Source organism: Juglans microcarpa x Juglans regia, chromosome 3D (assembly GCF_004785595.1).
Source record: "Juglans microcarpa x Juglans regia isolate MS1-56 chromosome 3D, Jm3101_v1.0, whole genome shotgun sequence".
In the NCBI taxonomy this organism is placed as follows: Eukaryota; Viridiplantae; Streptophyta; class Magnoliopsida; order Fagales; family Juglandaceae; genus Juglans; species Juglans microcarpa x Juglans regia.
In genome coordinates this window covers 10063429-10079501 of record NC_054598.1, presented here as the reverse complement: position 1 = coordinate 10079501, position 16073 = coordinate 10063429, and the positions used below count along the sequence as shown (strand labels likewise).

Genomic DNA, 16073 nt, shown 5'->3' with positions numbered 1-16073 from the left:
TTGAATTATTGCTCTGTTCGTAAGAGGGTAAAGTTCAGGAACAGAATTTGTTGCAATAAATAACGATATTTATTTATTGAGAATCTTTTAATTTTTGTTTCCATTTACATATAACTAATGCTTTCTAAATAATGATTTAAAATCATTGGGACTCTCAAATATAACCACAGCACAACACAAAACACAACAGATGAGACATCATATGAGACATTATTTTCATCAATTGCGGTAAATTTTGTAATCTTTTTTTATTTTTTCCTTTCATCCCCCCAAAAAACACATACACATAAAAAATTATTCATTTTTTTATATATTTAATTGAGTAATGTTACATACATTCTTAGAGTATTTCAGTTCTGTACATTCCGTTTAAAAAAAGTAAATAAATATGAACAAAAATCAACTTTTTAATGATAGACCCTACTATTTTTTAAAGGTAGTGCAATATTCTAAAACTTTATCCAATATTATTTAATTGAAAAAAAAAAGAAAAAAAAAAACTCATAATCTTTTTATCTACTATCATTTCATGATATGACATTATATGATTAGAAAACTATTTGTTATGTTTCACCTGCATAGCAAGTATTATAAAATCATCATTTGCCTAAAAAATTTAAGTTGATAGGAAGATATAGATTTTTATTATTTATTTTATATTTTAACAAGTATTTGGTGTCGCATAAGAAAATTTTTTTTTACTTAATGATTAAGAAAATATTTTTTAATGAGTTTGTAACTTTTTTAAAAAAATAATTAAAGTGATTTAAAAAATATTTTAAAAAATATACAAATTTTAAAAATACGAAATGCAGTTATCCCTTATCCGTAGGCACCGTCGGGCCACCTCTCGATTGCGCCCAATTCTAAATATTGATTTTCATCTTCAGACTAAACTTCCTCCCTTCAAACTTGTCAAAAACAAAGAAAGTAAGGAAAATGTTGGATTAAATGCGCTGCAAAAAAGATAATAGTAAGAGAAAAGTTTACTTCAAGGCACGTTACAATATCACTTTCCTTAAGACAATATTCACCCCCACCAATAACGATATGCACACGAGTTACAAGCAAATTTGCCTTCAAGATACAATGAAGCTTAGAATAAGTATGTTTGTCTAACTACGTTATGCACATACGAAATTAGACCTCGAATACCCTCAGATTTTTCTATTCAACCAAAAAATTAGAAATATGTTCTCTCGAGAACAAACAGATTCTAACGAGTTTTGAAGAAGTGAAAAACTTGGGAGAGAGAGAGAATTCGAAATTTTAATTCTATGATCCTCAAATGGCAGGCCAATGGGTCTATTTATAGATGACCAAAGGTTGTGAACGAAAAGTTATTACTTTTCGTATTTCTGAAAACTATTCGGAATAGGTATATATATTGTCTATTGCCATATGACACAACAGTTGGACTTGGTCCAATGGTCATCTCGTTTCTGGTTCGAGTCACATGGGACGCGCTTTGGGATTTTAAATTGGTTTTCATATGAGTCGCATCGCCTCGCGCGTGGAGACCCTGTTAGGGACCTCTGTCAAGTCCCTAAACACTATGATCTCCTCGCCTAGGATCTTCTTGTGATGACCGAGAGCCTGTTCCTCTCTTGCTTGGTTCTTGAACAAAGGTCACAACGATGGCAACTTTGGTAGAGTGAGGTTAGGTGTCTAGGCTTGACTTGGCGTGTGGGTTGGTGTGAATGATGATGGCGTGTGAGGGTTGCAATCGGTGATGGAGGCGCACGGCAATAGATGAAACTAGGGTTGGTGCCACTTAGGGTTTAGGTTTAGGGTTGGATGAAGGAAAATGGAATTAGGGCTAGGTGTTGGGCGGCTAGGGTGGACGGCAACAAGGAAGGGCTTGATTGATTGATTGGTTGAGAGATTTTAGGATTCCTAAAATCTTGGAACTCCAATAAGGAAAGATATGGCCGGTTATGGGAGAAGATATGGTCAACTAGGGTTCTTAAATTATAGGAACCCCAACATGGAATGGGAGGTGGGTGGCTAGGGTTAAGCCAATTAAGGCAAGTGTTGGCCGAAAATGGGACTTGGATTCAAATATGAGGAAGTTTCGACTAGGGCAAACTAGGATGGTAGAAGGGTAAATATGGGAATGCCGAGTATGGAAGTGGGGATTTGGCTAGGGTTTTATGAGAGTGGCGGCAAGGCTATGTATGGAATGTGGACCAAGGCAAACACTATAGTGGGCGACACTAAGTGTTTGGATGGATCAAATGAGGCAATTGATGGATTTTGCCAATGAACAATCCGAAGAACACAATGTTTTCTCAAGAACAATTCATGAGCAATGCACACAAAATAACAATATCAATGGAGAGAAAATGGAAGACAAGAGAATGAATGAATAATACTCATAAGATTGATAAATTGAACCACACTTATTCACGAATTGCAAAGTGTGATTCTCTCCTTAGGGATTCACGAATTGCACCCTAAAGAGCCCAAGTGCTAAGCAACGAAATGTATGATCTCAAGAACAAAACCGTCCAAAAGGATTTTGTCAAAAGATGTAAAAGAAAATACTAAGGGTCCTATTTATAAGAGTTACAAGTTGGAAACCCCCAATAGGTCTCTTGAAATAAATAAATAAAAATAAATTAAATAAAAAGGAAATAACATAAGGGCATGGACCATGTTGGTCGTGGCATGCATGAGCCCATGGTGGCTAGAATGGTGCATGGCGGTCTTCGGGTTGATCCATGGCAAGGTGGCACAACATGGCTTGTTGATGGGCATGGCATGGTGCCATGCACGGGCCTGCTGGTGGACATGGTCTGGTGCCATGCAAGGCCTGCTGGTGGACATGGTCTGGTGCCATGCAAGGCCTGCTGATGGTGAGCCATGTGTGCGTCCTGCATGGCCCAGGCTGGTGGCCTAGGCTCTGGGCTGCAAGGCATGAGCTGGATGGCATGCCTGGTGGGCATGCCACTGGCCTAGCCTGCAAGGCACGGGCTGGAGCCTTGCGCTGGATAGCATGCCTGTGAGGGTCTGCCACTAGCCTTGCTGCTGTGCGGCGTGGGCTGCATGCTGATGTGTGCGCAGGGAGGCGCACACGGGCGAGCTTGCACGTGGGTGTGCGCAGAGGCGTGCACAGGGGCTGTGCGAGGGCACTAACCTCGCTGGCCTGCAGGCTGGGCGCCCCCGTGCATGTCAACGCGCAGGCCAAGGCATGCATGTATATTGGGCCAACGCATGCATGTAGGCTAGCCATGGTGCTATCCTTGCCTTCCAAGGGCAGTGTCGAGGCTTGTCCCGAGGCTACTTTTCTAGGGGTTTTAACATTCCCCTTCCTTTCAAGCACATCCTTGCCCTCAAGGATGACTTGTGGAAATCTCTCCCTTATGTCATCATAATCTTCCCATGTGGCCTCATCTCTTGGTAGTCCTCCCCATTTGATTAAAACTTGCCACACCTTTCTTCTTTTTCTCCCCATCGGGACCACTCTATAATCAAGGACTTGTCTTGGTTGTAGAAGCATTCGGCCCTCTTCATCAAATTTTGGTAACTCCTCCACAATAAGCTTGGGGTCACCAATCCTTTTCTTTAATACCGTTACATGAAAAACCAGATGTAGTTTAGAAGTTGGAGGAAGTTCCAACCTATAAGCTACCTCTCTCACTTTTCCCAACACCTTAAACGACTCATGATATCTCTTAGAGAACTTCAAGCTAAGCTTCCTCCTTAAAGTTGTTTGCCCAAAAGGTTGAAGCTTCAAGTAGACATAATCCCCCATATCAAAGTTCACCACACGTCTCCCTTGATCATAGTGTTTTTCATTCTTTCTTGAGCTCTTTTGAGCTCCCTTTTTACCGTTGCCAAGACCTCATCTCTTGTAAGCAATTCCTTCTCAACTTCATCATTTCTCGCCATGCCTTTCTCATAGTTCACAAAAATTGGTGGTGATCTTCCATACACAACTTCAAATGGACTTCTTTGTATGGAAGCATGAAATGAGGTGTTCTACCAATACTCGGCCCATGTTAAAAAATCTCCCCATCTTCTTTGCTCCTCATGGTAAAAACATCTCAAGTATTGTTCAAGGGTTCTATTCACCACTTTCGTTTGCCCATCGGTTTGAGGATGATAGGATGATCTAGCCTTCAACTTGCTTCCTTGTAATTCAAATAATTCTTTCCAAAAAGTACTCATAAACACTCTATCAAGATCGGACAAAATACTTTTTGGGAAACCATGAAGCTTTACAACATTGTCAACAAATGCTTTGGCCACACTCTTGGCCGTGTATGGATGTCTTAGAGATATGAAGTGGGCATACTTACTAAGGCGATCCACCATCACAAAAATAACCTCATACCTTCCACTAATTGGTAAGCCCTCCACAAAGTCCATAGTCAAGTCTTCCCAAATCAAATTTGAAATAAGTAAATGTTGCAAAAGCCCTGATGGAGGTCTTGTATCATACTTAATCTTTTGGCATGTGTCACACTCGGCAACCAAGGTCTTCATGGCCTTTTTGATTCCTTCCCAATAGAAGAAATGTTTAACTCTTATGTAGGTTCTTAGCCAACCCGAATGGCCACCTTCCTTGCTATTGTGAAAGTGATCAAGGATCTCCTCCTCAAATTAGGTACATTCGGCACATACACATGATCCTTGTAGTAAATCAAACCGTTTCTCACCTTGAAACCCACAACACCATCACCTTCGATTTCTAGGAGTTCCACCATCTCAATAGCTCTAGCATCAATCTTTGTAGCTTCACGGATTTTGTCCCAAACCCTCCATTCGGCCCCACTCAAGGCCAACATAGACGAGTCATCTTCCTCATTCACTAACTACAAAATTGAGCTTCCCTCTTTTCTACTTAAAGCATCCGCCACTTTGTTTTCCTTGCCTGGTTGGTAGATGATATCATACTCAAATCCAAGCAACTTCACTAGGAATTTTTGTTGCTTGGATGTCACTATTTTTTGTTGAAGCAAGTGCCTCAATGCTTGTTGATCCGTGACAATGGTAACTTTCTTCCCAACAAATAGGGTCTCCATACCTTCACAGCATGCACAACCGCTAGCATCCCCCTAGCATAAGTACTCCATGTCTTTTTTATTGGTCTAAGTGCTTTGGAAATAAAGGTTATTGGTCTCTTTTCTTGAACCAAAACAACCCCTATTCTTTTGCCACTAACATCGGTGTATACCTCAAAAGACTTCTCAAAGTTTGGCAATGCGAGCACGGGAGTGGAAGTCATAGCCCTCTTCAACTCATTAAAAGCCTCCATTGCCTCTTGGGTCCATACAAAGTTGTCCTTCTTCAATAAGGATGTAAGTGGCCTAGCAATAAGCCCATAATTCTTCACAAACCGCCTATAATAGCCGGTCAACTCCAAGAAGCCTCTCAATGCTGAAATGTCACTAGGAAGTGGCCAATCCACCATAGCCTCAATCTTTCTTTGATCTACTTTCACCCCCTCTCTCGAGATGAAGTGACCAAGATACTCAAGTTCTTTCTCCATAAAGGCACATTTGGAAGCCTTAATGAAGAAGTGGTGCTCTTCCAAAATCTTCATCACAATTCTCAAGTGGCTCTTATGCTCTTCAATAGTCTTGGAGTAAACCAAAATGTCATAAAAAAATACCAAAACAAACTTCCTCAAAAGTGGCTTAAAAATTGTGTTCATGGCGACTTGGAAAGTGGATGGAGCATTGCACAATCCAAATGGCATCACTAGATACTCAAAGTGCCCGGAATGTGTTCTAAAAGTCGTCTTGTGTATGTCTTCACTCTTCATTCTTATTTGATGGTAGCTCGCCCTTAAATCTAACTTGGAAAAAATTCTTGCACCATGGAGTTCATCAAGCATCTCATCCACGGTTGGGATAGGGAACCTATCATTCACCGTGGCTTCATTTAAGGCCCTATAGTCAGTACAAAATCTCCATGTCTCATCTTTCTTTCTCACTAATAGCACGGGAAAAGAAAATGCACTAGTATTTGGCCTGATCAAGCCATTCTTCAACATGTCATCCACTTGCCTCTCTATCTTCCCCTTTTGAAAATGGGCATAATGATAAGGTGGAACATTCACCGGCTTCTTTTCATCCACAAGCACAATCCGGTGGTCAAAGAGCCTAGATGGTGGCAAGGTAGAAGGCACCTCTAGAACTCCTCGATGGTCTTCTAAAACCTCATTCACCTCCACGGGCAGCCCTTCTAATTCATCTTTGTTACTTTCCTTTTCACCCTTTTTCACATTGCACAAGTAGTCTTCATTGGCCACCATTATGGCAAAGCAATAGGCCCCTCATTTGCACAACTTTTCGAACATGATGGCCTCACAAGCTTTCACTTCTTTTGATGTCAAGGCCTTCCAAACTCTTTTCTTTGAGCCAAGTTTAAACTCCATGGTCATATTGTGGTAGTCATGAATAACTCTCCCAAGGTCCTTGAGCCAAGCATTGTCGATCACCACATCAAGACCCACTAATGCCAACACATGTAGGTCGGCCATAATTCTCACACCTTGCACATTCATCTTCACTTCTTTAACAAGTGTTTCACATCTAGACTTGTTTCCATTGGCTATTTTTACTTCAAAATGTTCAATGGCACTTGGCTTCAATCCAATCTTGGTCACAATATTGACATTGATAAAGTTATGTGTGGAGCCACTATCCACCAAAAGAGTCACTTTGAATTTTCCCACCCAAGCCATCACTCTCATGGATGTGGGTCAAGGTACACCCGAAATTGCATTTAAAGACAATTCGGCCTCCTCTAGTGGTTCACTAGATTTGGCCTCTTCAAGTTCCGACTCCTCACTAGTTGTCTCTACATGGCCGTCTTCTTCCTCTTCTTCAATTGTTTCATCTTCAAGCATCACATAAGCTTGTCCGGCCTTACACTTGTGTTCTTTACTCCACTTGTCACCACACTTGAAGCAAAGCCCATTTTTAATCCTCTCTTGCACCTCTTCTCTAGATAACTTTTTTACTTCATATGGCTTCAGTTTTGATGCACTCCTTTCAACCTCCTTGCCTTTCCAAAGAACTTAAGGCTTGAGAAATTTGCTCCCCATGTCCTTGGAATGACGCTTCTCAATGTGAGTGCTCTCTTCCGATATCTCAGCCATCCTCATAACTTCTTGTAGCCTTGTTGGTTGCTTCAACTGAATCTCTTTAGCAAGCCAATGTTTCAACCCATCCACAAAGGTGCCAATTAATACCTCTTTGGACCAACCCCTCACCAAGTTTTGGAGTTGCCGAAACTCATCAATAAAATGGTGCACTTTTCCCTCTTGTTTCAATTTGGCCATTTGCCCATGATGGTCGACAATTGGTGACGGCCCAAATTGCATCAAGAATTCTTTTTCAAAAGCCGTCCACCCTAGGCGTTTCCTCTCTTTATCATATTGGTCACAAAGCCAACTCCACCACTTACTTGCTCTTCTTTCAAGATGAAAACACACCATAGAAACTCTCTCTTCCCTTGGAACTTCATACACCCAAAAATAGTAGTCCACCTTGTCCAACCACTCATATGGATCCCCCCATTGAACTTAGGGAAATCTACCTTTGGCCTTCTTGGTCCCCGGTCATGTGCCCGGTTTCCAACTCTATCATCATAGTGGTCTTCCTCATGCCTTCGGTTTCTATGGCCCCTTTCTCTTCCTCGATTGAAGTGTCTTCTATGGGCATGGTCATCATGACCATTCAGTCCCCCATGGCTAAAGTCATACTCGGCCTTGTGATGCTCTTCAAATCTTGGAACTTCAAACCTCACATCTTGAGGTTCTCTCAAAATACTTGGACTTCTAGAATGGTGGACATCATCACGGATCCACCTGTCCACGACTACTTGGTCATTCTCAACCCGTTCACCTCTCCTATACTCGGGTCTTGGTGGTTCATGCATGGAGCTCGTGACACTTGTTTCGACTCCATCAACAAAGACCTCTTGCCTTTGCCCATGCGGACTTGGTGGTGCTCCTTTGCCATTGGTCTCGGCCGATCTTCTCTCAAGCCTTTCAAGACTTGCATTATTATCACGCCTCATGGCATCCATGGCTCTTCTATTTTCCTCGATCTCACGAGTGGTAGGATTCAAAGCCATCCTTAGTTCGGCTAGTGTAGAGTTAAACTCACTAAGGATGTTGGTGATCCTCACGGCATTCTCTTTCACGGCATCAATGCGTTCCTAGTTGGAACTGCTTTGATCCATGGTCTCGTGCATTTCTCAGTTCATGGCTCTTCAACTTGCAACTACTTGCAACTAAGCCTTGCAAACTGACTTGCACACGAGTTGGGCAGCAACAAGGTTGGTGGAGCTTGATCACAGCTCGAAAGGTCCAACCTTGGGTCCCCTACCTTCAAGGGTGGTCGACCCCTCTTGCACAATGTCCAACCTCAGATCCCCCACCTTCAAGGGTGGTCGATCCCTTCAAGATCACTACTCTGTCCTCTACCTCAATCCCAAAACTTCAATTTCTCAATCACAACAAAAAATAAATGGGATCCAACAAGGGTCTCCTCCAACCAATTCACAAAGTTTTGAGTTAACGCGTCGTTTACCTCTTGGAGAAGTGAGAACTTCTCAAAATTCACCAAATAAGAATCCTTTCAACGAAAGCACCATTAATGTTAGGGACCTCGGTCAAGTCCCTAAACACTATGATCTCCTCGCCTAGGATCTCCTTGTGATGACCGAGAGCCCATTCCTCTCTTGCTTGGTTCTTGAACAAAGGTCACAACGATGGCAACTTTGGTAGAGTGAGGTTAGGTGTCTAGGCTTGACTTGGCGTGTGGGTTGGTGGGAATGATGATGGCGTGTGAGGGTTGCTATCAATGATGGAGGCGCATGGCAATAGATGAAACTAGGGTTGGCCCCACTTAGGGTTTAGGTTTAGCGTTGGATGTAGGAAGATGGAATTAGGGCTAGGTGTTGGGCGGCTAGGGTGGACAGCAACAAGGAAGGGCTTGATTGATTGATTGGTTGAGAGATTTAAGGAATGATTCCTAAAATCTTGGAACTCCAATAAGGAAAGATATGGCCGGTTATGGGGGAAGATATGGTCAACTAGGGTTCTTAAATTATAGGAACCCCAACATGGAATGGGAGGTAGGCAGCTAGGGTTAAGCCAATTAAGGCAAGTGTTGGCTGAAAATGAGACTTTGATTCAAATATGAGGAAGTTTCGGCTAGGGCAAACTAGGATGGTAGAAGGGTAAATATGGGAATGCCAAGTATGGAAGTGGGGATTTGGCTAGGGTTTTATGAGAGTGGCGGCAAGGCTATGTATGGAATGTGGACCAAGGCAAACACTATAGTGGGCGACACTAAGTGTTTGGATGGATCAAATGAGGCAATTGATGGATTTTGCCAATGAACAATCCGAAGAACACAATGTTTTCTCAAGAACAATTCATGAGCAATGCACACAAAATAACAATTTCATTGGAGAGAAAATGGAAGACAAGAGAATGAATGAATAATACTCATAAGATTGATAAATTGAACCACACTTATTCACGAATTGCAAAGTGTGATTCTCTTCTTAGGGATTTACGAATTGCACCCCAAAAAGCCCAAGTGCTAAGCACTGAAATGTATGATCTCAATAACAAAACCATCCAAAAGGATTTTGTCAAAAGATGTAAAAGAAAATACTAAGGGTCCTATTTATAAGAGTTACAAGTTGGAAACCCACAATAGGTCCCTTGAAATAAATAAATAAAAATAAATTAAATAAAAAGGAAATAACGTAAAGGCATGGACCATGTTGGTAATGGCATGCATGAGCCCATGGTGGCTAGAATGGTGCATGGCAGTCTTCGGGTTGGTCCATGGCTAGGTGGCACAACATGGCTTGCTGATGAGCATGACATGGTGCCATGCACGGGCCTGCTGGTGGGCATGGTCTGGTGCCATGCAAGGCCTGCTGATGGTGAGCTATGTGTGCGTGCTGCATGGCCCAGGCTGGTGGCCTGGGCACTGGGCTGCAAGGCATGCGCTGGATGGCATGCCTGGTGGGCAGGGAGGCGCACGCGGGCGAGCTTGCGCATGGGTGCGCCCAGGCATGAACGTAGAGGCGTGCGCAGGAGCAAGCACTCGCGCAAGAGCAGGCGCGCGCACAGGGGCGTGCTCATGGGCGCGCGCTGGGGCGTGAGCAGTCGCAGTCGCGCGCAGGGACGTGCGTAGGAGCAGGTGCGCGCAGGGGTGTGCGCGTGCACTAACCTTGCTGGCCTACATTCTGGGTGCCTCGTGCGTGTCAACACGCGGGCCAAGACATGCATGCATGCTGGGCGCTCTGTGCGTGTCACGGCACGGCACTGGCCATGGCATGCGTGTAGGCTAGCCATGGTGTTGTCCTTGCTTTCCAAGGGCAGTGTCGAGACTTGTCCCAAGGCTACTTTTCTAGGGGTTTTAACAGCCCCTCTTGTTGCGTTGCTACGCCTCGTGCATGCCCGCACTCAATGCATCGCTTGAGCCCCCTAGTATTGGCAGCGCACAGCGCTTCACGCATGTAGTTCTTCACACAAGGTTCTCATCATAAATTAACTTAAAAACCCATCTTGCCATGGAGGTGACTCGAACTCCAGCCCTCTAGGTAATCCAAAGACATAAAAACCACTCAACCAGTTAATGGCCTGTGATGGTTATGTAGACCCAAAATGTTATAACTCTCATAAATATTCCATAACTTCTCTCTTTCCAAAATAATTCACAACTTCCAAAATCAACCAAAAAAATTATTAATAAATATAATATAAAATTAATTATTTTGAAAATACTTCCAACAGAAAATACTAAAGAGACATAAAGAAAAATGCAGGAAATTCACACATTATTGGTTGTAAAAGATAGCTCTTTCGAGGGACCTTTTTCATCTTTTTCTCTCTCTTCGAGAGTCATTTTCTCTCTATCCAACTTTTAGCCATCCTTCCATTTCCTTCGCAGAGAGAGAGTTGTTAGAACTTCGACTCCTCCCTCCCTTCTCCTGCCCGGCTAACGTCGATGTTATTTATAATGTTTTTTTCCTTTTTTTTTTTGTCATTTTCCGCCTGTAGCACCTAGATTCGCCGATCTACTACCTATTGGCCTCCTACAACCACCACGCAACTGAACAATAGACTTTCCAGCCGCCGATCTGTCAGACGGCCAAAGAAAACTGATCAAAAGATTGGTGTGTGAATCTCAAGCGCGGCTCATACTGCACGTGTATTTCACGCGCCGCCGCGCCGCAAAAAGTCTCCTACCGCTACGCACAGCACCACTGGAATATGTGGTTTCAAATCTCTCAGATCCAACCACCACCTTTTTTTCTAGAGTGGCACGTGAACCACACGCGCCTCCATAGACATTGAATGTCCCTTACCAACATATTGATGCATCCTCCGGTTGCTACGTTCCTATGTTCCCGCTTTTCCTAACTGATAATGAAGACAAAGTGGTCGTGAAAGTCTCCTACAGCTAGTTTAGACAAACAACATGCAACACACCTCGATTCACTGTGACTTTTAGTCCCAGTCTTACAGTTTGTTTATTAGACTATAATGCTAAAAATGCTTCAAGCGGCTTCCCCTTAGTGGGAAATGGGTGGGAGCCAATTTTTGGCTTTTGATCCATTATTTTTTTATACCACTTGTGTTGCATTTGTTTGTTTTGGAATGATTGTTGAAGACTCACTCCATTGAATCCAATATCATGTAACCACTTAGTTTATCAATGAATTTGCTTGCTTAGAAAAAAAAAAATATATCCCTTTCACTTATCAACATTGCACAAACAGTAACATGAAAGCACCCACATTTTATTTTTCTGTCTATGTATGCATCACTGATGGTTGTTGAAACACGTCAAATGAAAATATTAAGTTTTTTTTAAAAGAGATCACGAATTACGTAGTTTGATGTGATACGTCAAATTATAAAATTATTTATATTATACAATACATCTAATAGATCATATGAAACTACCTCAATTTAATAATTTACTTTTGTAAAATTTATTTATGCCTATAGCAATTCTTTTTTTAACTTATATAATGAGTGTTATTTATAATTAATATTAAATAAACTCTATTTAATATCATTTTAATCATCATCCTTCCACCATCCTTTACGTGAGATCAAATGATTACATTTTTTTTGCTAGGTAGAGATCAAATGATTACATGCTAAGTAATCAATGATAAATAATTCTCAATCCATTCAATGCAAGATGATGAGAGGATAAAAATTTGACAGCCAAGAGTATCTCAACTTCTCTCAAACACTCTTACTACTATATTATTTTTCATTTACTATTTTTAATATTCATTACTTTTCACTTACTTTTTATTACTATTTAATATTTTATTATTATTTTTTCACTACTATTCACAAACATTCTCATTTCTCAAATATTCTCGCTTATCATTTTTGGCATAAAAATTTTAGAATATGGGAGCTTGGATAATTTTCCTTCACGAAAATATTTTGAAGGGATGAAATGAAGACCACAGATCATCCAACCACAGAGATGATGAAAAAAATTGAAACAGATCGCACCGGAGGGTCAAGACTCGAGCCTTCGGCACCCACAGCCATGCACATGCTCAATTGGCATGCACCCAAGGGATATTCATATAGGATCCTCCATATCCAAAAACAGCAGCTAAAATCTTTTTGGAATTAATGGAGTGAATTGATTAATTGTATCATTTTGCTCATTCCCAAATGCCGGAGTTAATGCAAAATCTCTTAAAACTCTCATCCAAACTTCCTTTAGAGAACTTATGATTTGGAAAAAATCCTGATTTGTGTTCATTTTCAATCAGATGACACCATACACCAGAGTCTATGATGAATTTAGAGAGGCTTCAGATTTAGTCCAGAAATAGTCACAGAAATTGTATGTTTTTACTCCAATATTACCACGGAGTTGAAAGAATGGAGATGAAGGGGAGGAAGAAAAAAAGGAACAACATTACATTTGTTAGTATATGGATTAAAACAAACCTAAACTGGAGAAAACATTACCAGGATTTCCCCTGCAATCTTCTCGTAAAATGCACCCTTCAAATTTCATAAGACTAGAAAAAATTGCCCCGACATGAGAGTGTCTCCCTCCCACTTGGCCTGTCTACTGAGGTTTTTGAACTTTACTGTACACCCTTGATTCACAAACCTATTCATTCTCGTGAAGATTGGATTCTCGTCTGGATGTTTAGTGTTTAAAGCCACTACAAAAGAAACAACAGTGGCTTCTGCTGCTGCATAATATCTCCGAGAATCCGCAAAGCTGTAGAAAAATCTCTCTTTGGATCATGTGACAGTTCCTTCAAGCTTCTACCCAGGCTAGCATCTCACTTTACTACACAAATTGAGCCGAATATGGATGGTGTTAAATCTTTTTCCATGGAAGAGGAAACCTCTTGAGCTTTGTTATTTCCTTGAAATGTAAGAAGCTGCACAGGCATACACCAGGCCATAATAGTACAATGAAATCCAAAAGCTAATTAAAGTTCAACTTTCATCTGCCCAGATGGCAAGGACCCTGCAAATCAGAAGGGAACTCGATAAGCTTGAGCACAGTAGGGGGCATGTTATAGTAGGGATTTATTTGTCTAGAAAATGGTAAAATTATACCATCTTCATCTTGGGTATTGGAAGGAGCACTGGTTCCATAGCTCATCTGGATAACATTGTGGAGCTCATCGTCCCAGACATTAGGTAGCTGTATGGTGATACATATGTAAAGAAAAAAGGTCAATCGTGATGCATGGAGGCTCATGAAGCCCAAGTTCAAAGAATAATGCTCACACATTCTTAAATGGACAGAAGTTGGCAAGATTGCAAACAGGGATGAAACTAGGAAAATTATTGATGGGAGCAAAAAAATTTTCATTGAAGCTGGAAGATAATTTTTTGAAAGAAAACCCATGAAAAAAATAACAAGAACCAGGGGTGGAACTACACATTGGCTTGGGAGGCCATCTCAAAAAGGCATTAAAAATTAATTTTCTAATTTTTCTTTTATAGGGAAAGTACCATAAAAAATAATTCCCCCAAGTTCATTTATTATAGTTTTGCCCTCCTCCAAGTTAAATTTACTGGCTCGGCCTCTAACAAAAACCCCATGCATTTTGTTTTCTTCTTCAGAAATGTTTTTTACTTTGAAATGGGGGGGGGGGGGGGGGGGGGGGGGGGGGGGGGGGGGGGGGGGGGGGGGACACTTTGCAAATGAATGCCCATATAAAATAATGTTCATCCTACCCAGTCAACCTTCTTCATTACGCAGAATATGCCCCAACTGTTCCGCCATTCTCATTGTGCAATAAAATTTAAGTGTGAGCTATTTTATAATCAAAGCAGGTGATGAGAAAAAACAATTCTAGCTATGGATATTAAGTTACCTGTGTGGGTTCCTTGAATCCTCCAGCCATGGGTGTCAACTGAGAATGAATGGTTCTTTGAAGTAAATCAGATGAGCCTCCCATGCCAGGAAGACCAGCTTGAATAAGTCCTCGTTGAGATGGGTGCAACGGAGGATAAGCCATTGGAATATCAGGTGAATATCCCAGAGTAGATGAAGTGGCCACTCGTGACGGAAGGATCTGCATAAATTGGAGATTTTGTTACAGTAAACTAGAAATGGTACATACAAGGATTCCGTTTCTTATTGAAATATTGCCAATACTATTACATCTTTTGCCAGGAGCCCTTCGACATTAAAATCTAGCCGTGGATTGACAGTAGCAAGTTTCATCGACAAAAACTGCAAAAAAGAGAGTGTAAGAATATAAGAACCATCTATTTGTTAAAACGCAAAAGTCCCTAATATTTTTTTTTTGATAAGTTAAAAATTTTATTAAGCACAATGTAATAGGCGAAGTCCAAGTACACAGGAAGTATACAGAAGAAACACCTAGTTACAAAAGTCCCTAATATTCAAGTGAATAAATAATCTAATTAAACAGGCTAATTCAGAAGCTTTAGATAGCGTTATAATATAAGGACCACCTAATAATTAAAACACAAGTCCCTAATATTCATTTGAAAAACAAGACACTATGGTGTTAAATTACAACTTATTCTAAAAGCTTAAACTGATGAGAAGAGGTAAATGTACTTATTTAAATTATATTCCAACACTCATCCCGTGTGTGAGTTAGACTCCCCTTTGATAAGTGGACTACAATTGAGGATGAAGAGTGCAGGGTTGGGATTCCGAATTCAGGACATGTACTTTAATACCACATTAAATCACCAATTATCCCAAAAACTTAAAAGGATGGAAAGATGTAAATTTAATTATTTAAATTATATGATAACATACGGCAATGATTGTATAAGCTGTTGCAATGCTGAAACATTCAAATTATCTGTGTCAAGATGCACAAGCTATACACAATATTATGCAGCTAAGTTATTATGAGTTCATGCTGACAAGAACATAAGACACAGGAAACGTAATGCTGGATAAATTAAGAAACACTGACTTGAAGAATGAAAAGAAACACATTGTTTCTCCCATACCTCAACCTGTCGTTGCAGTGACTGTACATAGTTAATGATTTCGTCCAGCATCACCGCTTTACCAGTGACCTGCAAAAACAAATCAAATTTCATAATTTGAAAAGTTTATACTCAATTGTGGTGGGAATTTTGGCATAATTATGTTCTTTAAGCTATTGACTTCATCAAACCAACCTTGCTGCAACCAGGTACAAGGTCTTGAAGAAACTTCATCCGTTCACTGATTTTTTCTCTTCTTACCTATACTCAGAATCATTTAGTTCCTACCCAAATGTTGTAGCTTAAAAAAGAATTATTTGAAATAATTTCCATCTGATCTTACTCTTTCTGCGAGACTATGACTATTAGTTGCCTGGCCCCTCCGAGCTCTGACATGAATGTACTCTTCTTTTGGTGGATCTGAAGCTTGAGAACCCTGTTTACCATGTTTCCCAGAGCTCCTGTTAGTAGTTGAGGTTGGGTTTTGGTCTCCCGTCTGTTGAATTTCAGTGTTATCCTTCGCGCATTCACCAGACTGCTGAGCAGCTCCTTTGGCTGGATCAAGTTTAGCATCCTACCACAAATTTTAACATTC

The 16073-nt window shown here is 41.0% G+C and overlaps 2 protein-coding genes across 2 annotated transcripts in view; both read right to left on the bottom strand.

Moving 5' to 3' along the window:
* Window positions 1-6715: 6715 nt before the first annotated feature.
* LOC121255014 lies at window positions 6716-8094 on the bottom strand. The gene is made up of 2 exons (XM_041155312.1): window positions 7555-8094; window positions 6716-7015 (listed from the first exon to the last, which is right to left on the bottom strand). Exons 1-2 carry the CDS (start codon window positions 8092-8094, stop codon window positions 6716-6718), a joined length of 840 nt encoding a protein of 279 aa, XP_041011246.1.
* Window positions 8095-12819: 4725 nt separating this feature from the next.
* LOC121254421 (transcription factor bHLH49) overlaps window positions 12820-16073 on the bottom strand; it is a 29966-nt gene continuing 26712 nt past the window's right edge. Inside the window, exons 3-9 of the mRNA XM_041154468.1 lie at window positions 15822-16052; window positions 15674-15739; window positions 15500-15568; window positions 14667-14738; window positions 14377-14577; window positions 13610-13697; window positions 12820-13517 (exon numbers count right to left, since the gene is read on the bottom strand). Coding sequence (XP_041010402.1) covers window positions 13480-13517; window positions 13610-13697; window positions 14377-14577; window positions 14667-14738; window positions 15500-15568; window positions 15674-15739; window positions 15822-16052 — 765 coding nt within the window. The 3' untranslated portion in view covers window positions 12820-13479. The remainder of the gene's footprint in view (window positions 13518-13609; window positions 13698-14376; window positions 14578-14666; window positions 14739-15499; window positions 15569-15673; window positions 15740-15821; window positions 16053-16073) is intronic.